At 45.2% G+C, this 27,468-nt stretch overlaps 1 protein-coding gene across 4 annotated transcripts in view; it reads right to left on the bottom strand.

Moving 5' to 3' along the window:
* The window catches only part of YAP1 (Yes1 associated transcriptional regulator), a 111,618-nt gene that overhangs the window by 14,103 nt on the left and 70,047 nt on the right, over positions 1–27,468 (bottom strand). The window contains exons 4-6 of one of the 4 annotated variants that reach the window (XM_042904530.1): positions 22,318–22,431; positions 7,845–8,032; positions 5,657–5,704 (exon numbers count right to left, since the gene is read on the bottom strand). In XM_042904530.1, the coding sequence (XP_042760464.1) occupies positions 5,657–5,704; positions 7,845–8,032; positions 22,318–22,431 (350 nt within the window). The remainder of the gene's footprint in view (positions 1–5,656; positions 5,705–7,844; positions 8,033–22,317; positions 22,432–27,468) is intronic. The other 3 variants (XM_042904531.1, XM_042904532.1, XM_042904533.1) reach the window with 3 other exon arrangements.

Genomic DNA, 27,468 nt, shown 5'->3' with positions numbered 1-27,468 from the left:
CAACTGAACGCAAAGAGAACAACCTATGTGCTTCCCGCACAAACACACGTGCACGCACCACACACCCACACAGAGAGTCCTGTGAAGGCAGGCCTCAGAGGTGACACGGAAATTTCGGGAAGTGGTTGACTCCATGCTCTGCCTCGTCAGATTCTGGAGGAAAGGGCCTGTGGAGTCAGCGGGGACTGATAAATCCTGGCTTTTCACTGAAAGCAAGCTTACAACTGCTTGTACCCTTGGCCAAGAAATGGAAATGTGAAAGTGAACCAACTTATGTAAAATTAAGAATTTTAGCGGTACAATACTGAACTGTGTTTCAGAGCCATATAAACCTTTTGCAAGTGACTTTAGAGAAAAATAATTATAACTGGATAGGTATGAAAAAAGCTACATAAGCTGAATGTTTTAGTCACAAAATATATTCCACAGAAACCTTTTGTCCATTATACGGCATTTAAAACTACGCCTGCATGCATCGATACGAACCTGTATAGAATAAGCCTACTCTAGTGCAATAAAGTGGTTTTAGCAGAACTCACTCTGGACAAATATGGACAGTGAATCTGGCATAGACGTTCCAAAACAAGTTTGGGGACATAACTGGATCGTCTATAAAAACTGATTTCAGTTGAAACACTTCATGTTGAAAGTTATGTCTATCTCTAAGGAGTCTTTTACTGTGAACAAATGCCTAAAATTAGAATACTAAGCTAAAAATACAAGTTTGTTAAGCTTCTCTTTTTCCCAAAGGTAGTTAGAATAAATAGTTTGACAGACTTTCAAAAACGGAGAAACAAGTTATAGGAAATTTGGCCAAAATTTAATCATGCTTCTGTATTTCAAAGGTCAAAAAGTTCTTTTAGAGCATTTGACTTTTTCTAAATGAACCAAGTATTTTTAGCTCTTTTTCTTCTGTAATAATAAAAAAATGCGGCAGCTTTTCCCAGCGAGCTTCTAAATCTTAGCTAATGTGGCACAGACACATTGGGAGTCACAGCTATCTACACTGTGAGTAACACGCATGGTCCCAGCTTGGTCCAAAGGGAACTTTCCGGGGTGGCTTGTGAGGGCAAACTCAAGTTGGCCCTCGTTACGTCGTGGACTTTTATGGACTTGGGGTCTCGCCAGAAGCCACTGGCCCTTTTTACGTTTCCCTCCAGTCGCTTAAATAGCAGTATCCTTCCCCACAGGGTGAAAAAGACACTTTAAGATAATATATATCTGGTAGTTAAAGTATTTTTCCCCCATAAAAAATGAGTACTTTGCTTCACGTCATTTAGAAAAATAAGGAGAAAGGCAGCAGAAGCAGTCATCAGTCCGGAAACATTTAGAACATTTCTGGGTTACTGAATTCTTAGGGTATCCAAGAAAAATGAAAGCACGTGTCTACACAAAGTCGAAATTTGGAACAACCCAAATGTCCGTCAAAAAGTGAAAAGAGAAACAATCATAGGATAGCCCTACCATGGAATACTAGTTAGCAATAAAAAGAAAGAAGACAGAGGTGCCTGGGTGGCTCAGTCAGTTAAGCAACCGACTCTTGGTTTTTGGCTCAGGTCATGACCTCACAGTTCATGGGAGAGAGTCCTGTGTAAGGCTCTTCGCTGACATCGCGGAACCTGCTTGGGATTCTCTCCCTCCCTCTCTCTCTGCCCCTTCCCCACTCACTCCCTCTCAAAATAAATACGTACACTTAAAAAGAAAAAAGTACAGACACAACATGAGTGAATCTCAAAATAATCACAGGTGAAAGGTTATGATTCCACTTAGAGAAAATTCTATAAAATATAATGTCAACTTCAATCACTTTTTTAAATCAAGTCTGTCTTTAGCAAGCAAGCACTGAGCTGTGTTAATAGTGCATCCACTTTAGGGTAACACATGGTGCGTGACTGAAGGCGTGTTTTTTTCAGGGTAATCAACTTGTTTAAGGAAGGCTAGTTTAGTGAACCAGAAACCCAAACTTAGAAATGGAGAGTAACTCTGAAAATACACATCTTATAATAGTTTGTCTTAGTGATAGCAGGTTATGTCCATAATTTTAAAAACAGAGGATAAAAAAAGGCCATTTCTTCCACTGTTCCAGAGACCTTGCCAGACCCCGCTTCCCAACCCAGCTATAAACACAGAATATTTCCTTACATTTTAAGTGATGAAAACATTCAGTCAATGATTAGAATGCTTTTGGTGTTTTAGTATGTGTGCCATTCACCAAATTATCTTTAGCTGCAGAACATTTTTTACTAAAAAACTGTACACATGGATCTGGGGCAGTTTTGAGAACGACAGTATAATAAAAATCTGAAAGGGGTTGTCCAAAAGAGATTTGTAGTCTGGTGTTCCCAGCATTCTCCTGAGATTCAACACTTTTTCTGAAAGATCTCCAGAATTAGGTCTTCAATAATTTGTTAATTATGGTGTCAATTCAAGTAATACACATTATTTTAACTTTCTTCAAATAACAGAAACCTCAGGGCGCCTGGGTGGCTCAGTTACTTAAGAAGCATCCAACTTCAGCCCAGGTCATGATCTCACGGGTCACGGGTTGGAGCCCTGAGTTGGGCCCTGTGCTGACAGCTCAGAGCCTGGAGCTTGTTTCAGATTCTGTGTCTACCGCTCCTTCCGACCCTCCCCTGCTCGCACTCTGTCTCTTTCTCTCTCTCAAAAATAAATAAACGTTAAAAAAAAATTAAGAAAAATTATAGAGACCTTAATGAATAACACAAATGAGATAACATGTTAGAATACGCGGGTGTGAAGTATATCAGAATTTTCAACACGCTTATTAAAAATACAATCTAAAAATTGATGAGGAAACACCTAAATGAATTTGTGGTTTATTCAGTACTAGGACTTCAAAAAGAAGAGAGATCATCTTGGGCAAAGTCAACTCTGAAACAGCTTTAACAAGAAAGACAACTTGGAGAAACAAAAAGCCCAATTCTTTACCGTTCTTAAATTCTAGGGAAAAAAAACGGCCATTGTTTTCACGTGACCCTGAGCAGTGGTATTACGTTGCTCCATGTGGCTAAAACTAGGGACATCCAACCCTCTTCACCACTGCAGGCGACCAGTGTGGCGTCACGTCCTCCACACGGACACCGTGGGTCTCACTCTCGGGTGCATCTAGCACTACCTGCGAGAAACGGCAAGTACGCCAAGTCATTAGCGGCAAACTACTTACAGCTATCATTTCTATGAAGACTGAAGCAGCTATTTGCTCAGAAATAAAGCTAAGATACCTATGCACAGCTGTCTTGTTTCCATTTCTTGAATGGTCTCGAGGACTCTGAGAAGGCCACGTAGAACGGGTTTTGACGTCCAGGCCTCGAAGAGGAACCGGACAGTCTCACTGGGCAAGAGGGAAGGGGGATCGCTCATGAGCGGGATCAGGGCCACCGGACGCAAGAGTGCACGCAGCCAGCGGGGCGGGAGTCAACGGGAGAAGGCAAAAGCGTCCACACTCGGGGCACGATCTTTCTCAAAATATGTCTTTCAAAAGACCCCGAAACAGAAATGGAACTGAAAACCACAGACAGCGCACACGGCACCAACCCTCTCGGAAGGTCTCCAACTGATGGAGGAGAAAGAGACGCGGCCAGAAAAGTGAGCGTTACAGGCTCAGCCTCAGGAGCGGACATGACATTTGTAGTTGCAAAAAGTGTTTTCTGAGGATACAAATAGCTTTTCCAACATAAAAATAGTGGACAATCCAAATGAAATTAAAATTTTTAAGTGCTCTGAAGACAACTTTTTCCAAAATTCTGCAATCAAATCCTAAAAAATTAAGGTGGTTATTTCCCATCTTTAACTAAGATCTACCAATCCTTTTAAAGTTATCTTACTTTTTCAGAATTCTGCCTTAACCTCACGCATACTGTCGTCAGTTTACACGACCAGAGAACCCCGCTGTCCAGATCTGTTTAGTTAATCCTATTTGGAAAAAATGAAAGACAGCAACACTGTGAAGTTTGGTACCTTCCCACATCCCACAGCGTCTGAACGTAGTATATGATCGTATGTAAAATTATAAAATAATGACACTGACTTCCTGTTGCTTGGGAACTCATCTGCACTTAATTTCTATTAGAAAAGTAAAAGAAAACTGTGAACAGTGACTGGCACTGAACTACTGAATAACCTGTCGCCTTTCCTCCACTATTCCTTTACAGGTCCGGTTCCTCTAGACTGGAAAGGTCTTCCTGGCTTTCTTGATCGTCCTGGAAACCCTGCAGGAAGCCATCCGCACTTAAGACAAGGCTCCTCTTTGTGAGCTTGTTCTTTGGCTCTATCAGGTCATCTAGAAAACACGCAAGAACACACACGCCTGCCTGACACAAACACTACCATGTTCTGTGTGTTCTGAGCTATTTCAAATTTAACCCCGTGCCAAATTTCCTAACATTTATTGACATTTCCACGACTGTCAGGGAAACACAGTGACCAAAACTCCTGTAACAAATCCTGTTTGATCCTCCAGCATATCCGAGGTTGATTTTAAAACACCTCTTCCAGGTTTCTTGTTCTGGCTTAAATAAATCTCAGGCATCAGCTGGCCTTCTTCCATAAACACTCCGGAGAAAAAGCAAGGGCACGGATCTTCTCCTTTTAAAGGTCCACAACCGTGGCCTCCAGGCGCACGCGCGAGCAGCGGCTCTCGGGGCAGGATCGGGCTCCGCTGTCGAAGCAAATGTCCTGACTTACCCGCCTCACACAATCTCCTGATTCAAGAAGACATTTGTGGGCTAAGGAACCGCTTTCCCTCTCACATAGTTATCTAGTCTCTGGGAGGGTGGTATCCCACGGTCAAGGTGACAACATCCAAACCAAGAGGGGCCCTGCCAAAGCCCGCTTCTGCTGCTAATGCTGACGCAGCGGCCACACGGCGCCTCCTGGTTGCTTCTGTCCACCTGAGACACAAGCCGCGTCCCCTAGGCTTCAGTCCTTCCAACCTTGTGAACCCTGAGCACAGAGGTCTATCTTCCATGAATCAAACAAGTGCTTGCAGTCAAAGGGACACAGGGCCACAGTCCTGCCGTCCCCGTAAGATGCCTTCTCAACCAGTGCTCTCTGGGGTTCATCAGGGAGAAATGTGGATAACGTCAACAAAGAAACCCAAAACACTACCCCAGCAGACCCTCCTCTCTTCTGAGAATCGTGATCTTCTTCCTATGAAACGCCCTGCAAAAACGGTTTCTGCTAAGAGCACCATCATGACTCTTGAGATTTCTTCCAGTGGCCTAACCAGGGAAATAATCTGTGTCACCCTGTTGCTGTTCTAATGATTAATTCCTATAAATCCTAAATCATCATAAATACTATTTTAAGCTATGCGAATGAAAATCAGGCACACCTGAAGGCTGATGGGATGTGCAACTGAGACATAATACGCTTCAAATGTGGAATAAAACAAGACTTCCATGGAATCAAAATGAGAACTAGCAGCTTCCTGGGGGGAGTGAGCGGGAAGCAGGCAGCACAGGCTTTCCGGGAGCGGCAATATGAACCTAAGTTATTTTGGGAGAAAGATGGCTCAAAAGTTATACCTGAGCTAACGTTCAGTGTGGACAGGCCCCTTGAGCACAAGGATCTCACTTTCCTAATTTAGTATCTTTTTTTTCTTTTTTTCAATGCTAAAACATCAGTAAGAGCCTACCTGACATTTTGGAGAATTTGCTGAGCTGGGATTGATATTCCGCATTGCCTAAGAGTAAAAGATAAGATGGATAAAAATTACTTTGAGCCGCATGGTTTGGCTGTGTAGGCTGACTTACAAATTTCATCCAGACACATGACCACAGCACAGGATTCCCAAGCCAGCCCAGGAAGCAGCAGACCGAGGAAGACAGGAGCTGACGGAGTCACAAGAAACCAAAACCTCCCCGAGGACTCAACAGCAAGGACAGGACAGCAAAGGCTTGAGGTGTCAGGACCCAAATAAAATGCGAATTGGTCAGGTCGATTGTTTGCTTCTGAGAATCAGAAGCAGGAAAAAAAATATAATTTAATGTTTCAGTGATAACAGAAACTAACAAATTCACAGGAAGCCAAAAGACTTAAGACATAATGAATTTATACTGATTGCCAAAAAACAAAGCCAAAAAATCCTAACAAACAGACTATTAGTATAAGAATAGAGGAGATCTGTCACTTCCACATTAAGAAAAGACAACAACACAGTCAGTAGTAAAGAAGAAACAAAGAAATTACCCATAAAGGAAGCTAAGCTATGTTGGCCAGGACCCATCACCCACAGGAAGAGTGAGAGAGAGACTTGGAAAAACTCTTTGGGAGGAAGAGTTTTATAAACAGCAGCATCGCCCATCACAAAAAAAAAAAAAACAAGACAATACAACAGACAAACAAAAAGCCCAGGCTGATCTACGGAATGCAACATAATGATGGACGGCCCATTTCTAGACTTTAAAAAACTCAGGACACTTGAAAAGAATTAAGACTTTGACACTGGCAATTAACTAATTGTTCTTAGTGAGATTTCTCAGTTTTGATGGTTTTCACCCCGTGTGTGAAACTGAGCTCTGTCCTTCCTTAGACCACCTAGGACCGATCAGTGATGGAGTGAAACGCTGCGTTCTTTCTTCTAACAGAGACATAATTACATCCTTGATGGTATTCCCTTGTTCCGAGGATAAAGTTTAATTTAAAGGAAAATTATTTTCCCTTTCCAGTAACTTGTTGGAAAGAGACACAGCGAACTGCGTCGGCTTCCTTTCTGCACCCTGTCGAGGGCAGGTAAGCACTCCGTCCGTCACGACGGCTCCCTGACACCAGCCCTGGCACAGCCCTTGCCGTCAGGACCCGCCGTGGGCGCCAAGCACGCTCGAGTTACACGACAGGTCGCGGGCAGCACGGCCTCAAGCTGAGTCTGTCTGGGACTTCCCCGGCTTAGGTTCCTTCCCCAGGGCTCCAGTTTCTCAAATCACGGTTTCCAGGAACACTGTGAGCGCACGGCCCCCAGAAGCGCCCGCACCTGGGTCGATGCGGTCACTTCCACACGTGGCACGCTGCAATTGCGAGACAAGTAGCGGACGCACGTGTTTCACGTCTGTGAACACAGAGGATGTGTCTGGAAACACAGAATGAGAAACTGGTGGTGACTGACGCCCGAGAAGGGAACTCAGGACACAGAGGAGGAGGAGGAGGAGGAGGCTTTGTCTTCGCGGACCCTCGCCTCCCGCACTTCCAGAATCGGCACTCCCTGTCGTGTGGACTGTCACAACAGTTGACGTAAAACTTCAACAGTGAGTGACTCTAAGACCGCACCCCGGTGTCTGAACCCTGTGGCCTCAGCTCGCCTTCCGGAACAAGGCGGGGGCCCAGCGCATCCTGAGGGGACGGACCGTCTGCCCTGGTGGAACACGAAGACCAGCGGCACTTTCTTAAGGGAAACTCCGGGGACAGGTCCTGACAGGTTCCCAGCCATCCAGGGGGAGGCCGCACCCGGGCCAACCTGAGAGAGCCCCCAGCGCAGGGACCTTCTCAACTGGGGGCAACGTGTATTACGTTTTAAGTCAAACACCCTGGATTCAGCCACGCCGAATCCCACGTGTCCTCTGAGAAACGCCTTAGTGACCTATCACCCCCGAGGGACTTCCGTCTCCGGGAAAAGGGGTCTCCCGAGGGCAAAACGGTCCGAGCCGCGCCGTCTACGGCTCCGCAGCCCAGGGGGGACGGGCGCCCACCCGCGATGGGGGCCGGGTCGGGGAAGCAGGACGAGAACGGAGCCGGCGCGTCGTCTGCGTCACCCCGGCCGTGACAGAGCGCCGAGCCCCCCGCCCCACGCGCGGCAAGCGAAGCCCGAAAAGCGAAGGCTGGCCTCTAACCTGGGGCCTCACCTGCCGGAGCAGCTCCTGCTGCTTCAGACGCAGCCTCTCCTTCTCCATCTGCAGCTGCTGCAGCCGCATCTGCTGGTTGGAGCCGCCGCTGCCAAGGACGCCCCCCGGTGGGCTCTGCGGGGCCAGGGGCGGGGGCTGCTTCGCGGGGGCGCTCTGCCCGACCCTCTGGTTCACGGCTAAAATGAAACAAAACATCGGTCCTAAAAATCTAATCGCAAATGCAAAGGACAGGTTTTCAAAAGCATCTGGGCACAGTCAGTGTAGCAGGAAAGCCACCGACAGGATGACGGTTAGGTTAATTTACTGTTCTCGCTGTCACCCTTGCTGCCGTTACAAGATGCCAGCCAGGTGAGAGCCCGAAACAAGAGGACGCTCTCACCTGCAGCGACAGGGGCAGAAGACATGCCACGTAAAAGCAAAGCATGTCACAGGAAGCACAGGACGCGTTACACGCACATCCAGAGAGGATCGAGCGCAGGCTGGGGACCTGTCATGTCCGCTGCCTCTAGAGCTGGGAGGCTGACAAAGGACTGAGCGGCAGGGACGTCTGTGGTGACTTCTGGAGTGTGAATGACGTGAGCACAGGGTTTATGACAAATATAAAGATGCAAGTCCCACAAAATGACACTCAGCATTCAGAGCAGCAAAGCCCGTTAAAATGATCAACCCTTAACACACAAGCAGATTTCCACGACGGGAGGCTCGCTCGTGATCGAACAAGCCCACGAGATCTGGACAGCGGAGGCTCATCTCCAGCAACACCGCTGTGTCCCCTCACACAGCCCAGGGAGACTCAGGAGCTGGTTCCTAGTTGAACCTGTAACCATGTGACAGTCAGAAACGGGTGGATCCTTATTCTACTGGATTTCCCGCGGAGGGAAGTTTTATTATGTGAAAATGGGAAGGACACATCCCCTTTTCAGACACGTGTAGAACGGTTCAAGGTGAGATTTTGGGTCCCTGCTTCTACTAAATCGTTAATACACACTGACCAACAAAACCTCAGGCCCAAACAACTTCACAAATGTTGAATGAGAACACCAATCTCACACCACCTTCTCCAGACAACAGCAAACAAGACACACTTCACACAGCATTCACGAGGCCAACACAATCCTGACACAGGGCATTCGAAGAAAGGAACATTCAGACCAACCTCTCTTGTGACCCTCACCACCAAAACCCGACCTAATGTACGCGGACAGCTCCTGCGACCCACTGCTGCCCCGGGCAGGTACCCAACTCCTCATGACAGTTTCTCATGCATCCTCGGCTGTGCCACAGAGGCCGCCTGGTAGGTGCCAACTCTGGGAGATCTGAGGGAACTGCCCGGCATCTCGCAGCATCCACGATGCGCTAAGACCCTCGTCCCTCCAGGCGCCGGCACAGGAATGGCCTATGTATCCTCGGGGCTCTGCAGCATCTAGAACAAGGTCAGTGCTGAAAAAAACTCGAGTTGAGTATTCACTGAGGCAGAAATGTAAGTAGTGAAGACAGACAATGTGTAACTCGAGCAAATTCCACCGAAGACTGGCCACCTCTGCTGGGGCACCACGTGTGTTGATACGGAGCTGAGGACATCGCAGGAAAGACCGTTACAGGCCAAACTCATGCACAACGGCCTCGTTCAGTCCGGCCTACTGGGTGGGCAGTGTGCAGGTGATGAGGCTCCCGCCTTTTCTCTCCAGGCTTTCTCCAGTTCTTTTCCTAACTTCTTGACTTGAAGTCGTTGAGTTTAAATCTTTTCTTGGAGGATTTAAATCAACAAATGTACCCTTAAGTCATGCTTTTCCCGAGTGTCCTACATCTTCAAATAGTGTAATTTATGACTGTTCCATTCCCAATACTTGTAGTCTCTACTGAGATTTCCATCTAACTCATGAGCTATTTACTACACTGCAATGCTTCCGAACAGGTTTCAAAGTTTCCAAATAATTTCCACAGAGAGAGAAGTAGAAAAAACACAGATGACAGATCTTCACGTGCTCATCAGGCAGCATCCTAATCCATGCACGTGGAGTCCCTTCTATCCTGCTGTCTCCCCGATTATTCTGAAGCAAACATCATAGCCTTTCATCCAGACGTAATCTCAGTACCTACCATTCGGGGTGTTTACTTGGATTCTTTGATCTTCTAAGCATTTTCTCTTATGCTGAAAAACCTGGTTCTAACAACATTAGTAGGTATTGCCCTCTCCAGACTGTTAAACGTATGCCCAACAAAATGATTATTACGAGTTTCTAATTTGTCACTGTTGACTCAAAACATTCATTAGGTACATACGGTCACATCACTGTGGGTTAGTTACCTAAGAGTCCCTCTCCCTGTCACATGGCCACCAACTCAATTTACAGATTCGCTTGGGACACCGTGCTCTTGAACTGGAGAAACCTGCCTTACTTCCCCCACCCTGACCAGCTCACAGCCAACAGTCACCAGTGTTTGCAAAATCCACGCAACCACACGCACGCTTCGTAGACACAGGGCGGCACGTACGCTAAGGCTACTTTTCTACTCGTCTCCACCTCGCCTTTTTTGTTATTTACTCACAACAACATATCCCTGGGACCACTCCAAAGCAGGATATAGGGGGGTTTTCTCTCATTTTCTTTTTAAAATAGCTTATTAGTATCCCGTTCAACCAACTTCCTGTTAAGTTTTCACTATCCTAGAATAAGCTCATACGCACATTATTTTGTCTCTTTGTTACTGTATCTTGGGGTGGAGCCCTAGCTGGGAGAGGTGGCTGACTTCACGTTGAAAGTGAGTACTTTTGCCAAGTCTCCCTGCGTCTTCCCTCCCACACCAGGGTTGTACCTGGCTGTATCCCTACCAGCGATGTAGGACAGTCTTTTTTCCCCATGAAATCCTTGCCAAACTTTTGGACTTCTGCCAATCTGGAAAGTGAGAAATGGTTGGTCAATGTAATTTTACTTTGCTACGTTTTATTTCAAAACTTTGATCAATTTCCCTATTTTAAAGGGCCATTTGCATTTTTCATGCCAATTGTGTCTGTACCTTTTCCAAGAGACTTGCTAGTCTTTCTTTACGTTCTCTATTTTATTTAAAAAAAATTTTTTTTCAACGTTTTTTATTTATTTTTGGGACAGAGAGAGACAGAGCATGAACGGGGGAGGGGCAGAGAGAGAGGGAGACACAGAATCGGAAACAGGCTCCAGGCTCCGAGCCATCAGCCCAGAGCCCGACGCGGGGCTCGAACTCACGGACCGCGAGATCGTGACCTGGCTGAAGTCGGACGCTTAACCGACTGCGCCACCCAGGCGCCCCTACGTTCTCTATTTTAGATAATCTTTATATATGAGGGGGAGACAGCTGTGGTCACATATATGTTACAAATAATCTCCCTCAGTTTACCATCTCTCTTTTTAGTTTGCTTTTTCCATATAATTGTATTTTTTAAGCAGTCAAATTTATCAGTCTTTTCGAAATTTGGGCTATGTTTTCCCCACTCCCTGATGACAAAGCAATTCATCAACTTTTTAATTCAAAAGCTATTCACTTTCTTTTTATGTATTTATTTGGCAATTCAATCCACTCCACTTGGAATTTATCCTGGAATATGGAGTGAATAAATCTAATTTTATATTTTCATGCCTATTTGCCCACCACCACCCACATAAAGTATATCCTTCCCCCAAAGACATCTTTATCAGACTAAATTTCCACATTACGTTGCTTCTGGACTTTCTATTCATTAATCTTATACCAGATGCCACAATTTTAATCCCAACATTAATGATATGTGTTAATGGCTGGGAGGGCACACCATATACATTTTTCGAAGCTGACTTTTTTTATCGGGACTATTTTTTTTTTTTTTTAACACGTTCATTTATTTTTGAGAAGGGGGGTAGGGGAAGAGAGCGAGGGAGACACAGAATCTGACGCAGGCTCCAGGCTCTGAGCTGTCGGCACAGAGCCTGAGGCGGGGCTTGAACTCACAAGCCCCGAGATCATGACCTGAGCTGAAGTCGGACGCTAAACCTAGTGGACGCTAAACCTAGTGAGCCTAGGCGCCCCATAGGAATCTAATTTAACTGCACTGTAGTTAAAAGAACAGGGTCTGTGTACGGATTGCTGAGATTTGTACTTGATGCGTGGTGAGTCCTCGCTCTTGGACTAGGCCAGGCCCACAGCTGTCCTGTCTCCCTTGTCCGTAACACTCTGAGCTCCTGACATCCTCAGGACCCGAGGCCCCTAAACCTGCCTGCCCTTGCTCACTGTATTATGTGGATTTTACCTTCTGACCCACAGAGATTATTTTCCCCAATTTGTGACCCTAGTCATGTCTTTCTGGTGATCTTTTTTTGGTATTCTGTCTGGCAGAGCAGAGACGGGACGTCAAAACAGGACCATGCTGTTCAAAGCCGGATTAGTTGTCTTATACTGCCCAACAAAAATCACATTTATTTATGATCTGTCTTTAGAAAGAATAAATGGCTTAAAGTTTCATAATCACGGTTGTAGTTTAGTGTTTTGTAGGGGAATGGATACAAAAAAATAAGCCCGAAATTTTAAGTGCTAAGATCTGCCACAATCTGTATTGTGATTTCCATTTAAATCATAGGCTATTCAGGACACCGTTATGCTTCCAAACACGTTTAAGTCTGGAATCAACAATCTCATTTAATACAACTGCTTACATCTACTTGTCACCAACAGGTATTGTCACAATACCAAACACATTGCCTTTGTAGTCAAACCAACCCCACAATTCAGTCATTCCTCTAATCCTCAGCTTCTTCAACTGTGTCTGGGGATACTGTATGTCCCTTTCAGAGACACTGTGGAGATTAATCTATGCAGAGCACACACTCTGGCCCTGGGGACAAGAGGTGCTGCATAAATGCTACCTTGTTCCTTCCCTGGGGCACTTCCTAAACTTTAAGATTCCTAGTCCTACAGATAATTATGCTGCCCTCTGCCTTCTCCCACTTTACCAGGCCACTCCCGGTTTGTCAGTACACTACAATTCAGAGATATGAATATTTATCTTTCCAGTAAGATCTAAGTGGAAAAATTGGGTAGTGGAGTCTTAACTCAACCCTGAGACATCCTTCTCCTTTAGTGAAACACACTCCTGGCATTCCAGTACAATACTCAGTACTCGATATATTCCCCTCAGAAATGTTCTATACATTTGCTATTTCAGTGTGGAGGAGTTGAGGGGATGATCTGAGAACCTATCACATGCAGTGAACACCTCATAAAGTGCAACTTAGAACAAACAGCTATTGGGGAAAATATGTTTTTGGTTCCAAGCAATTAAATAATTTAAACAAGAAACTGCTACAAAATAGCCCATTAATAACTTGACTGATTGCAAAACTGACTCTCGAGCTATACACTTACATATTTCATCTAGTAAGAAGCATCTGAAAATTCAGCTTTCCCCACTGGACTTTTAAGAAATACAACATTTAACAAGTTAATATAAATATGTACTGTTGTGAAAATGGACAATAACAAATTGCTTGAAAATAAAGAGGGAAGGATCCTGTGCTTCCCTTCAGTTTTCCAGAATTAAATACTGTTAGCGGTGATCATCAAGGACAGTGAGGGCTGCTGAAGGCTCCTGAATTGGTTGGTAGGATCTTTTTCAGATCTAAGCTTATTTAACTATTCAAAACCCACATAAAGGGAGAAACAGGAGAGCAAAAGATGAAGGAAAAACAACTCTGCAGAACTGAACCGAAGTTTGCACAAAACTAGCAACAGATATGGTCTCTCTGGCTGACAGTGGTGAGGACTTAATTGTGTCTGCCCAAATGCTGTTACCTGTGGGTACAAACAGTGCTACAAGCTTTCCCTATGAAGAGCGTATTTCAGTGACCAACTCAAACAACCCCGCTGATCTACGGAAGCTGGAATGATTCCCTCCAGAAGCATCCTGCTCTTTACCTTCTCAGTATCTCACGCATTTCAACAAAGCAGAGCAGCGCACCCACAAGGGCCTGGCAGAGACCTCACAAGCAGGGGAGAAACAAAACAGGCTTTGTTTCCCAGGAAAAGGGGGCAGGGCGGCTAAAAAAAAAAAACACACAGAACAGCAGTGCGAAGTTCTTCTCTCCGTGATCAACTACTGAAATCCCAAGGTCTCCTCCACTTTTAATAACATTTCTAGAAGGTAAAGAGAAAAAAAAGGCTTTAAGAAATATGACAGGATTTTAAAAAAATATTCTGTATTTTAAAATTCAGAGTCTGTGCAGCTTGGACTATGAAATAGTAACTGTTTCAAGTTTCACTTAACAAATCAGTCCTGTCAGCTTTATGGTAGCAAGCTATGGTCTCAGCAATTACTGGAAAGACACCACCTTCTCAACACACAGGAGGCCATGCCCCTGGCGGGTCTCTTCCCAGACTTCATCTTCAGGACCTGCATTTTCAAATTTCAGAATGTTTTTAAGACTTCATAATTGCTAACCTCAATCTCGAAATATTACAAAGTGTTACAGAACTGACAACCATAAACTTTGGGAAAATACATTCAGTCCTAGTGATGCCTTCATTAAGCATAAATTTAAAATTGGAACCAGTGTCTGAACTTTTAAAAACGTTAACTTACACCCAGTCCCTCATGACTCCAGAAGGCACGTTTTACTTTGTCTAATATTTTATCAAGTCTCAGACACTGCATGCCTGCATATTAGTCTGTTCTTAACATTTAAAAACAAATTTTAGGTTTTGCACATACCTACAAGGATACTCAAGACTATAAAATAATAGACTTGTTAAAAGAAATGAATGCTCTTGATTAAGCTATGTACTCAAATGGCAGTGCTGTGCCAGGAATGATTTCTTAAAAAGTAAGCTTTACTGGGGTGCCTGGATGGCTCAGTCGGTAGAGCGACCAACTCTTGACCTTGGGATTATGGGTTCCAGCCCCATGTTGGGTGTAGAGATTACTTAAAAATAAAATCTCGGGGGCCTGGGTGGCTCAGTCGGTTAAGTGTCTGACTTGGTTTGGGCTCAAGTCAGGATCTCACAGTTCACGAGCTTGAGCCTGGTGTAGGGCTCTGGGCCGACAGCTCCAAGCCTGCTTGGGAATGACCCTCTCCCTCTCTCTCTGCCCCTCCCCTGCTCATGCTGTCTCTCTCTCAAAAATAAGTAGACTTAAAAAAAAATAAAATCTTAAAAAATAAGTTTTACTGACTTATGTCACCCTTTTAACAGTTTGTAAAGATTCACAGAATTGTGTAGCCATCACCAATTTCAGAACATCTTCATCCCCTGAAAGAGACTGGGTATCCTCAGCACTACACTTCCCGTGCCCCCAACTCCGGGAGACAGTGACAGATTCCCATCTGTAGATGTGCTGATCCTGGACAGAACGGGTCAACAGAGTAAAACAGTACGTGGCCTTCTGGGACTGGCGGGTTTCACGTGAACTTGCACGTATCAAGATTCAGCCATCTTTGCAGTATGTACCAGCATCTCCGGTCTTTTTGTTGCCAAGTAATATTCCACCATGGGATGTAGCACCCTTTCCATCCGTTCATCAACTGATGGGTCCCTGTGTCATTTCCACCTCTTGGCTGCTGTGAAGGACTCTGCTGAGTACTCGTGTTCAGGTGTCTGTGCAGATGCACGGTTTCCACTTCTTTTGCATAAACACCTAGGAAAGGACCTGCGAGGCCCTAGTGTGACTGTGTGTCCAACTCAAGGATCTGCCAACACCGTTTTCCCAAACGGCTGTATCAGTTTTCAGTCCCCTCAGCACCGAGTGAGGGTTCCAACTTCTCCCTATTCCGGTCAACTCTTGCACAGTCTGTCCTTGATTTTAGCAGTCTGACTGGCTACCAGCCGGCATCTCACTGTGGTTTTTTTTAGGTGACAGCAGCTCACCTCCTCCAGACCCTGGCTCCAGGCCCCAGCTCCAGGGCTTGGCTGCAGGCTCTGAGTCCCAGGGCTCAGGTCTCATCACAGGCAGCGGGTGGGGAGTCCCTCATCCCTCAGTCCCTCCCTCTCACACTCTGTACTTTGCTCCTTTCCCAAACATCAACCCACAGGCCCCCAAAACTGGGTTTAAGACTTTAAATCTTTAAACTGTTTAAAAAATACTGACAACAAGCCATTATTTAGGTCAATTCAACTTCTTTCAAACATCTACCAAGAGACTGGCATGAAAGGGGCTCCTGGGTGGCTCAGTCGGTTAAACGTTTGACTTCAGCTTGTGTCGTGATCTCACGGTTCGTGAGTTGAGCCTTGCACTGGGCTCTGTGCCGACAGCTCGAAGCCTGGAGCCTGCTTCGGATTCTGTGTCTGCCTCTCTCTCTCTGCCCCTCCTCCACTGAAGCTGTCTCTCTAGCTCTCAAAAAATGAGTAAACATTAAAAGGAAAACTTTTTTTTTTTTAAAGATTTTAAGTTTTAAAAATTCCACATGGATAACTCCCGTAAAAAAAAAGATGTTTCTTCACTATGTGACTGCATCCGTAAACCACCATCAAATACAAACTACGTGTGCTCACCCTTGGTGAGACTGCTTTTATCATCAGGGATCAAGTTTTTGGGCACCATCCTCCTGAATGTAACATTAAAAAGCAAAAACCAAACATGATAAAACAAACCACACGTACACAAATAAAACAGCAAACCTCCGGTACTGAAATTATTTTGATATTCTATAATCTTCGGCGTTAGAACACTCATTTCAAAAAATAGATATTCATTTCACTAAGTGCTTACTTAAGTTAAAAAAAAGCATAAAATAAGGGTAATAATTGCTAACAATCTCGAACTGTGTTTTAAGTCAGACTTCACTACGTACACAGCCTGGGATATTACTTCACCTCAGCTTCCATCAGGCTTTTGCCTTGATCAGAGCAGCTTTACAGGAGTTCTCCATTTTAGAAACAAAGCATACCAAAGATGCACCATCTTTAAGGCAGCCAAGCTGAACCCTGCTAATGTAAGCATCTTTAAACTCCTCTGCATCCAGAGACTGAGTGAGGACCAAACTGTTCGACGCAGAACGGCCCCCCCCCATCAGGTCTGTTTCCTGGGCATACGCACCACGGGATCAGGCTCGTCTTTAGGTTAAGGGCTGAAAGATTTCTCTGTCTCCTCTTCAAAAGTACTTCCCAGCTGTGACCGGAGGGCCAAGGGCTAAACTGAGATGATGCAATAAAAAGTCCAAAAGTGTCTCTGAAACCTCATGGGCTCGAGTCCATAAGGCTGCTGGGGAGTAGCCTTAAGCAAGGGTCCAAAGCAGTCACTGAAGAATCCACAATCTAGCATCCTTTATTAAATTTTAATTAAGTGCCAGAAATAATCCTCAAAAAGCATCCAGTATAATCTCATCACATGTAAGTCAAGAGAAGTCAGGTACTGTTCTGAGTGAGTTGGGTTAGTCTGTGGTACCAGAAAAGCTCAGAGCTCGATTCCCGATTGAGCAGGTAACATCTTCTGCATCAGAGCTCACTTGAACTCAGCACATTACGGAATAACCACTACACAGTAAGCAGGAGGCTAGCTACCTTCTGTGGATGTGAAAACAGGATGTTTGGAAGGCATATAAAAGTTGAGACACACCCTAATTATCTTTCTCAGTGGAAAACGCACACATAAAAAAAGACTACCTTGCGTGTTACATTTAAAGAGTCAGCAGTAAAACGGTGTCCAGAGAAGGGGAGCGACCTGGTTGAGATCCCAGAACTCTTAGTGCACGAAAAAAAAAAAAAAAGGACAAGCCACAGTAGGACAGAGAATGCTTCTGGGATTGAACTGTATTCACAAATCTGACAGGAAGTAAATTTCTAGGTAATAAAGGGACACATACTTTCTGGTCATTAGAACCTTCCTTAAATAGAACCAACTGCTAAGCTCTTACTCTAGGGAAAGGTCAAAACAGGCTGGAAGACAGGCTCTTAAGAACATGATGGAGGTGGCACGATAATCCATCCGGACGGCTTCACACTCCGCTGCCATCAGGCCATCTCTTCTGTAACTGGAAACCTCCGAGTAATTTCCTCAAGGTGAGTCACAATAGAAATGCATTAACCATTGTCACCTTCTTCCCTCTGAAATGTCCATGTTTCAGTGTTGATGAATTAGGGGTGTTTCTAAAACAGTAACTGCATGAAATCTAAATTTCAAAACACTTCTAGGTCTGAAAAGATCAAGTTCAGATTCCAGTTCTGTCACAGAACTATAGAACCTTGGACAGGTCACAGTTTCCCTACGTCTCAGAGGAACACCTATTTTGAGCAATTCTTCGTATGTCTTCCCCCATTATTTTTTTTTAAGCACCTATGTGTTGGTGTGGGGAGTCAACAGCGACTGAGTGGCACTGGTGAGTGAGGGCCAGGGATGCTGAGCGCCCCCAGCCCCAGAATACCACTTTTCACCGCCCTTGACACCGCCTTGACATCTTGACAAATGCGGGTTAGAGGCATTATACATTTCTTTCCAGGGCCAAATTTTGGGAGGTTTATCCATTAAAATTTTTTCATTAGCAACAGTTCTTCTTACCTAAAATACAATGAATTATCTTTTTCCCTCTCTCCTAAGGAGTGAATAATGCAGTCTACAACCCAGTATGCACAATTTGGGATCACCAGGAAAGATTTAAAAGAGTGTAAGGAAAAAAAATACTTTAACACATGATTATCCAGACACTTGTTTTAGTAAAGTTCAAATGGTTAGATGTTGACATTCTATCCACCCAAGACTCCATTCACGGAGGTACAGTTCAGTGTCCACAGCCTTCAGTGCATTTTCCTGTGTCCACTAGAGCAGACTTAGGTATTCAGTTGGTCATTAGGTACATTTTCATCAAAAGTAAAGTACTACTTCACTTATTACAACAGCTATCGAGAATATTTGGTGTTAAAAAGAAAAGGTTAATGTATATCTAAAAAGTTAAAATTTTTAATAAACCTCTCACTATTGATGCAAAGATTTAACCTTGATTAAGAAATATGTGCTTGGGGTGCCTCGGTGGCTCAGTCGGTTAAGCGTCCGACTTCGGCTCAGGTCATGATCTCGTGGCTTGTGAGTTCGAGCCCCATGTCCGGCTCTGTGCTGACAGCTCAGAGCCTGGAGCCTGCTCAGATTCTCTGTCTCCCTCCCTCTCTGCCCCTTCCCTGCTCATGCTCTCTCTCTCTCGGTCTCAAAAATAAATAAAACATTAAAAAAAAATAAATAAAAAAGAAATATGTGCTTCACTTTGGCTATGAGTCTTAATAAATTATCTATTCTTCCTTTTTTCATTTTAGTTATCTTTGTTTTAGGAAATTCCCTCTCTCTCACTCTCTCACACACACACACACACACACACACACACACACACACACACCAAGTTTTGGGAAACTGAAACAAAGAACCAAAATCAACATCTGGGTTTTGATTACCTTTGACATTTCTGTGCACAGAATTTCTATGCACAGAACTGTTAGGAATTAAAGACTATTCTGTTTTTGCCACACCAGATTGTTCATTACATCGTTTAAGACTCAAAAGATATATTTTTTAGCCCAAATCTCTGGTTCCAATATTCCATTTACACCAAACATGTTTTTTTCCAGTGGTACCATCAGCACTTATTTCCAGAAACACAAATTGCTAACATTATTTAATATGCCCTTTTATATAAACAGTAAGGACAGTAACATGACACAAAAGATGAGTCCACTGATTATTAGTGTTTTGGAGATCTTTCATTCTAAAAAGAAATGATATTTTTGTGTGTTTTCATTAGGGCTTTTACCAGACACTATTCATAGGACCATTACATAACAAGGAAATGTTTAAAACTTGAGACTCTTCACGTTTACAATACACTTACATATTTAAAATCTCCAGGAAAGAGTCATTATATGAAGTAATGTAACAGCCTACATAATATTCAGGCACCAATTCCTAATTGGATTAATTCAAAATTCCTAACAGGAATCCTTAAAAACAAACAAAACCCCTTCTTTTCTCAAAGCCAATAAGTATCAGGGAATCCTTATTGTCAGTGATGTCACTTCATGATTTGTTACAAATTACTAGTAAATTCCCTAAAATAACGTAAATGTCAAAAATGTATAGTTTTTAAATGTTAAACAAGAAAATCGGATGAAAGAAAAGCAATCCACAAATTACTCTTTAATTTCCTAAAATCATATGGATAATTTATTAACTTTCTGCAAGAAGGAGGACGGACACAGGATTCTAAAATGTTAAGAGGCTGGTGTCTGAAGAAGGGAAGGGACGTCAAGCTCACACAGCTTACACAGAGGTGGAACCTTCTATTCCACAACATCACAAGAGAAGATTAACTTGAACCAAGCTAAACACAGGTAAATAATACAGATTTGGGGAGTACAGGAAAGCAACCTCACAACCACGAAAACAAGAACCCATCGTTTGTTGTATGTGCACAGCTCAAAGGGTCAGAAAGCGGACAATCTGTATTTTTCTGGCAGAGATAAAACCCTCTCCTGTCTCGAACCTCAGACTTCATGAGCACCCCTGCACTCAGCAGCCTGGCTCTAACCGCCAGAGCCCCAGCCTGGAGAAGCCCCCGCCCCCCTGTTACACTGGGGCTCTGATTGAAAAGGTCTGGAACAGATTAAAAGTCAGGCCACAAAATAAAAAGCTTTGGCAGGTTATCAAGCCTGTCTGGAAGACACACACACAGTGGGCCCAAACAGGGAAACTATGGGCAGTAAGAGAATTTTATGGAACTTTTCTTTGGAATATGCAATTGAATGTGCGTATGCATGTGCAGAAGGCAGGGTGAGAGAATTGTTTTCAGTACTCTTCCTTACTCAAAACAAAAGACCAAGCTCTGTGCGTAATTAATGGATCTACCTAGGGTCACGGTCAAGTTGCTTTATTTCACTATTTTAACTGAAAGCACTTACAGAAAAAAACAAAGCAAAAACAAAAACAACAACAACTTTGTCCCAATTCCTGATTTCTGGAGTTAGCCAAGAGTTAATTATCATCTTTCATAACCTTATGTTTGGGGGGGGGAACCACAGACCACTTAAAAAAAAAATCTCCAAAATGTGGACAAGCTGAATCCATTTCATTAAATATGACTTAAGGAAACATGGCTGTTCTCGCTCCAGTCCGTACAAATGGCAACATTTATTAAAATTCTCTACCTTACTTGGTTTCCTATTTCAACCACAAGGCTTACTGAAGTATTAAATAAAATCTGAAGTTGCAAATTATTAACACGCCACATTACTTTTTTAACACCCAAACAGACTTTGAAGCTCAAAAGTCTAACATTTAAGCCAAACCGGCTATCCGTCAAAAGGACGGTCTGTTCTCCGATCCACCTTGGCTTCGTGTGAACAGGGGGTCCCAACTAGCCCACCAATGACCAGTCAGCTTGGGGGAAACCCAGATGTTGCAGGTTTCTGAAGGCATACATACAGACACAGCCAAACCATTCACAATGTCTCTGAGAGGGAAGTAATTTTACCCAAGCAGCTCTGGGCAGAGTTTCTTTTCCCCCCAGGACTGTGTTTTGAAGGCATTCACAGAGTTAATTCCTCCTTCCCGTAAGAGTCCCCACAGTCGTTGTTAGGTCAACCCCGTAGAGCTTCAAAAGCCCCACACTCCTCAGTCTGACCTACTCGATGATCTGCACGTTGTTTTCATTTAGCTGTATCCAGTCCAAAATGCAAACTTCAAAACCACAAGGCTTTGCTCCTTTTTAGATTCAGTTTTCCGTGGCTTTGGGAGAGTGTCTCAGAAACCCCACTGAAATAACAGAACAGCGGAAAAACACGGGATAAAAAGGCACTAAAGAGGGTGTATATGATTATCAGAATGTGAACGTGTGCATTTGGGAGGGGCGTGTTCCTTTGTGCAGAGGGTGATTTAGAAGGGAATACGCCTTTGCTTTTTTGTTTCCCGAATAAAAAACTAAGGAACCTTCCTTTAAAAAAAGAAAGCCAGTCAGAGAAAGAAGAACAGAGAAAATGCCTTCACTGGCGCCTCCCCAGGGTGACAGCTCCAGCCCAGTGGAGACAGAAAACCAGACGGCCTCCAGCACAGGCCACTCCTCGCTCAGGTGCACAGAGGCAGACACTGGGTCAGGACCAAAGCCGGCATCCCAGGCCCTAGAGCGGCGTGGCAGCCTGACTAGCACTGCAGTTAGAAAGACCGTTTTACGCACATTCACTGCGTCGCTCAAAGGGTGAAAGGAGCAGGACTCTGGTTAGTGAGCTGCCACAAGCCGTCCCACCCCACCCCCAGCCCAGGCGCCCAGGCTGCAGAGCAGACTCACGCCTGCATGTGTCAGGTGCAGAGTGAACATATGTAAGGAGGTATAAAAGCAGGACTGGAAAAGCTGGCTGGGCAGTCCTCCTGTTCAATACTAGAAAGCAACGCAATTTTATTTCAGGGGCTGTTCCCAAATTCACACACACACACACACACACACACACACAGTTATCAAAAATATCTAAAAAAGGTTTTGAGTTGAACCTTTACCAAAACGAGGGTCAAGCCTCGGGTCTAGCCAAGAGGTGGTCTTGTTCTTATGGTTTATATAGTAGATTTCTCCATCCTGAGTCATGGCTTGTTCCCATCCGTCAGGCAGAGGACCTATAAATACAGAAAGAAAAAAAAAAAATCACCGTTGGTTTTTACTTGGTAGAAACAAAAAAACAAGGGGGGGGTGGGGGGAGTGCATATTTAAAAACAAAACGTCACAGAATTGAGCATATGTTCAGAGGAGAAAAGGAAACCTGTATCCCGATTCCTGACCCGTCTCCACTTCTTTATACAAACTACTAATTAATAAATGACTACAAGGCTCTTCGGCGAGGGGCACTGCAGTCCACAGGTGTCAGGAAAAGGTGCCATTTCAGCAACCCAGAAGTGGCTGGGGGAGGTGGGCGAAGAAGGGGGCAGGGTCCCCCATCTGAAAGCTATGGAGAGAGGGAGCAGCACCCGGGAAGGGAGCTGGGAGATTCCTGCACCTTCCTGGGGGGAGGAAGCTACCGGACGGCTGGGCTGTGAGGGCTGCAGTAGGAAGAGGGGGGCCCAGGGCAGACCTGTGAGTTCCGGGTACCTCTGGGCCCACCTGCGCGCCTACCCCAGGATCCGGGGAGGCGAGTCAGGTGGAGACGGGAGTCAGAGCGCTGGCTGGAATTCCGCGAGGTACAGGTGCAGATCGGCGGAACCGAGGGCCATTCCAAGTGGATGGTGCGTGTGCGCTCCCCGAACCCCCACGGCAGCGGCGCGGACCCCACTCCAGCGGCAACACTGAACCACGACAGGGCTCCGCGTGCTACCACATCGCACAGCTCACTCCACCCCGCACGGCCCGAGTCCTCTTTTCCTCCACGTACCAGCCCTGGCAGGTGCCGGCCAGCCCTAGGAGTGACCCTGAGGGGGCTCTGCGCATCCCCCCCGCCCACGGCCACAGGCCAGTTGGCTTCGTGTCTGATACCGGGCACTGATGGGGTCACACGCACTCCTAAACGGCCCCCCCCCGCCCCGCCCACCGGCTTGGGGCACCCAGCGCCAGCCGCGTCCAGGGCTGCAGCTTGTCTACCAGCAGGCGAGTGGGAAGTAACCTCGGTGAACGCGACAGACCCAACTGCTTTTCTCAGCGGCAGTCACTGTCGGGTGGGCTCGACGCCACTACTGGGAAGGCAGAACCTCCACAAATGAACCCCAATGGCTGGGCTCCACCTTTTCTTGGGAAGAGGGCCCGGTGGCAAATCGCTTTTGACATTCCAAGTTCCTGAGCAGCCGAGAGAGGAACAAGTCGGCAGCAGTCGCGGGACGGTTCCGGACACCTCCCCCAACGGGCCCTGCCGCCGTCCCCGAGCCTGCCCCCGCGCAGGTACCTCTGCCTTTTCTACCGGTTATGGCTCTCCACCAAGAGCACCATCCTGGACACACACCTGCCTCCCCTGTCCCCTCCACCCGGCAGGCAGGCGCCACTGCACTGTCTCCGCCTCGTCTGCACCGCGGTATCGCTAAGAACTCAGCCTCCAGAGGCAGCAGCTCTTCCTTCTTCACCACTGGGGAGCCTCCTTCAGAGCCCGACTTCTCACCACGCCCCCTGTTTCCAGGGTCTTCTACCGAACGGCCACCAGGCTCTCCTCCTTCAGATGTCACCCCTCCCATCAGCCTTCCCTGACCACACACACTAGTTTTCTCTTCGAGGCTGCGTTCCCACGTACGGGACAGAGCCGCCATGACCTGTCTGTCCTGCCAGTGACCTGCTCACCCAGCCTTTAGGGCACAGGCCGGCAGACCCTGCACAGTAAATACCTGAGGAAGAATGGAGGGCCTCCCTTTGAACATTCCGAACCTTCTGTAAATGAGCTTAAAACCATGTAGTACATACACTTCAATTAATAGGTTTATAAACAAAAATGACGTTATTAAATTCAGTACTTTGTGCTCCTTAAAGCAAACTTTTTCTTCCTAAGTGTATTTATTTTTACAACTCTTTTTTTTAATGTTAACAACTACAGAAAGGCAGAATGGAAAAAGACTAAGGAACGCCTGGGTGGCTCAGTCGGTTAAGCGTCCGACTCTGGATTTTGGCCCAGGTCTTGATCTCACGATTCGGGAGTCTGAGCCCAGTGTTGGGCGCCAGGCTTCACATGGATAGCATGGAGCCTGCTTGGGATTCTCTCCCCTCTCTCTCTCTGCCTCTGCCCTGCTCACTCTCTCAAAAATAAGTAAATTAAAAAAAAAAAAAAAGGAAAGAAAAAGCCTAAGTTTTTTGTGTCCTACTCATCAGGGAAAAAACTAAACAACTTCAGTTTTCAGTTTTGTGATATGTTCTGCATTTATTCCTCATGCATGTGTTTTGATAACACATGTATACCCACACATGTCATACTCTACGTGTCCCATACTGACTTTACTCACTAAATATATTATTGGCATCTCTTCTTGACACAGCACATAGATCTTTTTCTTTTTAATGCTTCATATATATTTCAGAGACGTCGTGGGCTCCATTCCAGACCACTACAATAAAGTGAGCCAAATGAATTTTTTGGTTTCTTGGTGCATGTAAAGTTACGTTTACGGTAGTGAGAAATAGCGTTATCTCTATTAAAAGTAACAATGTGCATACCTTAATTAAAAAATATTTATAGCTAAAAAAATGGCAACCATCAGCTGAGCTTTCAGCAAGTTGTGCCCTTTTTGCTTGTGGAGGTCCTGCCTCAGTGCAGAGGGCTGCTGACTGGTCAGGGTGCTCAGCATGGCCATGGCAAGTTCTCAAAATGTTCTCAACAATGAAGTTGGCTGTATCAAGTGACTCTTCCTTTCATGAAGGATTTCTCTAGAGCACAGGAGGCTGTCAGATGGCACTTTACCCACAGCAGAAGTTCTTTCGAAAGTGGAGCCCATCCTCTCAAACCCTCTGCTGCTATATTAACTAAGTTCGTGCCCTATTCTGAATCCTGTGTTGTCATCCCAACAGTCTTCGCAGCGTCTCCACCAGGAGTAGATTCCATCTCAAGAAACCACTTCCTTTGCTCGTCCGTTCGAACCAACCCGTGTACGTTTGATCCCGAAACTGCAGGTCAGTCCATCTCCAGGCTCCACTTGTGATTCAAGTCCTCTTGCTGTGTCCACCACGTCGGCAGTGACTTCCTCCCCGGAAGTTCTGGGCCCCGCGAGTCATCCCTGAGGGCTGGAATCGATGTCCTCCAAACTCACGTTAATGCTGATGCTAACTTCTTCCTATGAATCACAACTGTTCTTAAGGCATCTAGAATGGTAAAAACACTTGCCAGAGATTTTCAGTTTACTTTGCCCAGATTCAATCAGAAGAACCACTGCCTGTAGCCTTGTGAAATGTATTTCTTAAATAATAAAAGACTTGAAAATAGAAATGACTCCTTCCCTCCTTAAACCTCATGAACCAACCTCCACTCGCTTCAGACTTTTCTTCTGAAGCTTCCTCATGTCTGTCAGCCTTCACGGAATTGAAGAGAGTCAAAGCCTTGCTCTGGATTAGGCTGTGGCTCACACGAACACTGGGAATGGTCTGATCAGCGTGGAGGCTGCTTGGCTTTCCTGTTCATGTGTTCACTGGAGAAGCACTTTTCAGGTCCTTCAAGAACTTCTTTGCACTCACAACTTGGCTGACTATTTGGCACAAGAGTCCCGGCTACTGGCCTGTCTCAGCTTTCACGTGCCTTCCTCACGGGGCTCGATCATCTCCAGCTTCTGACTTAATGTGACAGACGTGTGACTCTTCCTTTCACTTGCACACTGGGAGGCCACTGTAGGGGCACTAATGGACCCAATGTCCCTACTGCTGTGTCTCAGGGAAGAGGAAGGCCGAGGGGGGAACTGCTGTCAGTGGGGCAGACACAACACAGGGTTTACTGATTATGTTCGCCGTCCTACGTGTGCATGGTTCACAGCACCTAAAACGGTTCTAACAGTAACATCAAAGATCACGGATTACCAATTGCCGTTAACAAATATAGTAATGAAAAAGTCTGAAATATTATGAGAACTGCCAAAATGTGACAGAGACACGATGTGAGCAAATGCTGCCGGGAAAACGTGTGACAGACTTGACTGATGCAGGGTGGCCACAAACATTCAGTCTGTAACAAACACAGCGTGTGAGAAGCCTGATGAAGTACAACACGTTAAAATGAGGCATGCCTGCATCAGAATTCACTTCTCCCTTTTCACAAGTTTAGGGGCCACAGGCGTTTTTCAATTTTGTCAGCGTAACGCACAACCGCTGGGGGCAGCTACGGCAGCGCCAGTAAGGACACGGTCACACAGATGAAACACAGGGACATTTGGAGATGTCATCCACCCAAGGTCGACCGTAAACTTGCTCAAGGTAAAATCTGAACTCCGATCTCTGACTTGAGAGCTTCCACTTTTAAACCATACAATATGCTCCTTCCCAAAGACATACAACCTATTTCCCAAGGCTTATACATTTCCATACATTAAATTTGCAAAATGGAAATAGTGACTTTATCGCTTTATACCCAAGTTAAATCATTAAGTACTTACCATATTTATTATATCTAAATATTATTTGTTATATGTAAATCAATAAATGTTTAGTATTTCACTAAAAACAGCAAACTTCAAAAATTAAGTTCGGAGACTTCTCACTGATTCCACTCTTATGCACCATCAACAATCCAAACTGAACCTCTGATGGCCCTCATTTTAGACACGAAGGTACAGAGGAGAAACAATCCCAGTGCAAACTACTGACTGCTGCCGATTCTCACACCTATTTCTACTTGAGGAAGGTGCATATGACATACAAGTACTGGGGGCGCCTGGGCTCAGTCAGTTAAGTGGCCGACTTCAGCTCAGGGCATGATCGCGCAGTTTGTGGTGAGTTCGAGCCCCACATCAGGCTCGGTGCTGACGGCACGGAGCCCACTTCAGATCCTCTGTCCCCCTCTCTGCCCCCTCCCATGCAAGCGCTCTGTCTCTCAAAAATAAACATTAAAAATATTTTTTTTAAAAATTACTGTACAATTTTAGAAGCATGCTAATATGCAAAACAGAAAAGAAAATAACGCTTTATATATTCATCTGTATTTTTCATTTAACATTCTGGGTAAATATGATGTTACGTGGAAAGAGATGGTTCAAAATAGGATACCGAGA

This window comes from Panthera leo, chromosome D1 (assembly GCF_018350215.1).
Source record: "Panthera leo isolate Ple1 chromosome D1, P.leo_Ple1_pat1.1, whole genome shotgun sequence".
In the NCBI taxonomy this organism is placed as follows: Eukaryota; Metazoa; Chordata; class Mammalia; order Carnivora; family Felidae; genus Panthera; species Panthera leo.
The sequence above is the reverse complement of the archived record's forward strand: the minus strand, read 5'-3'. Positions and strand labels throughout refer to the sequence as shown.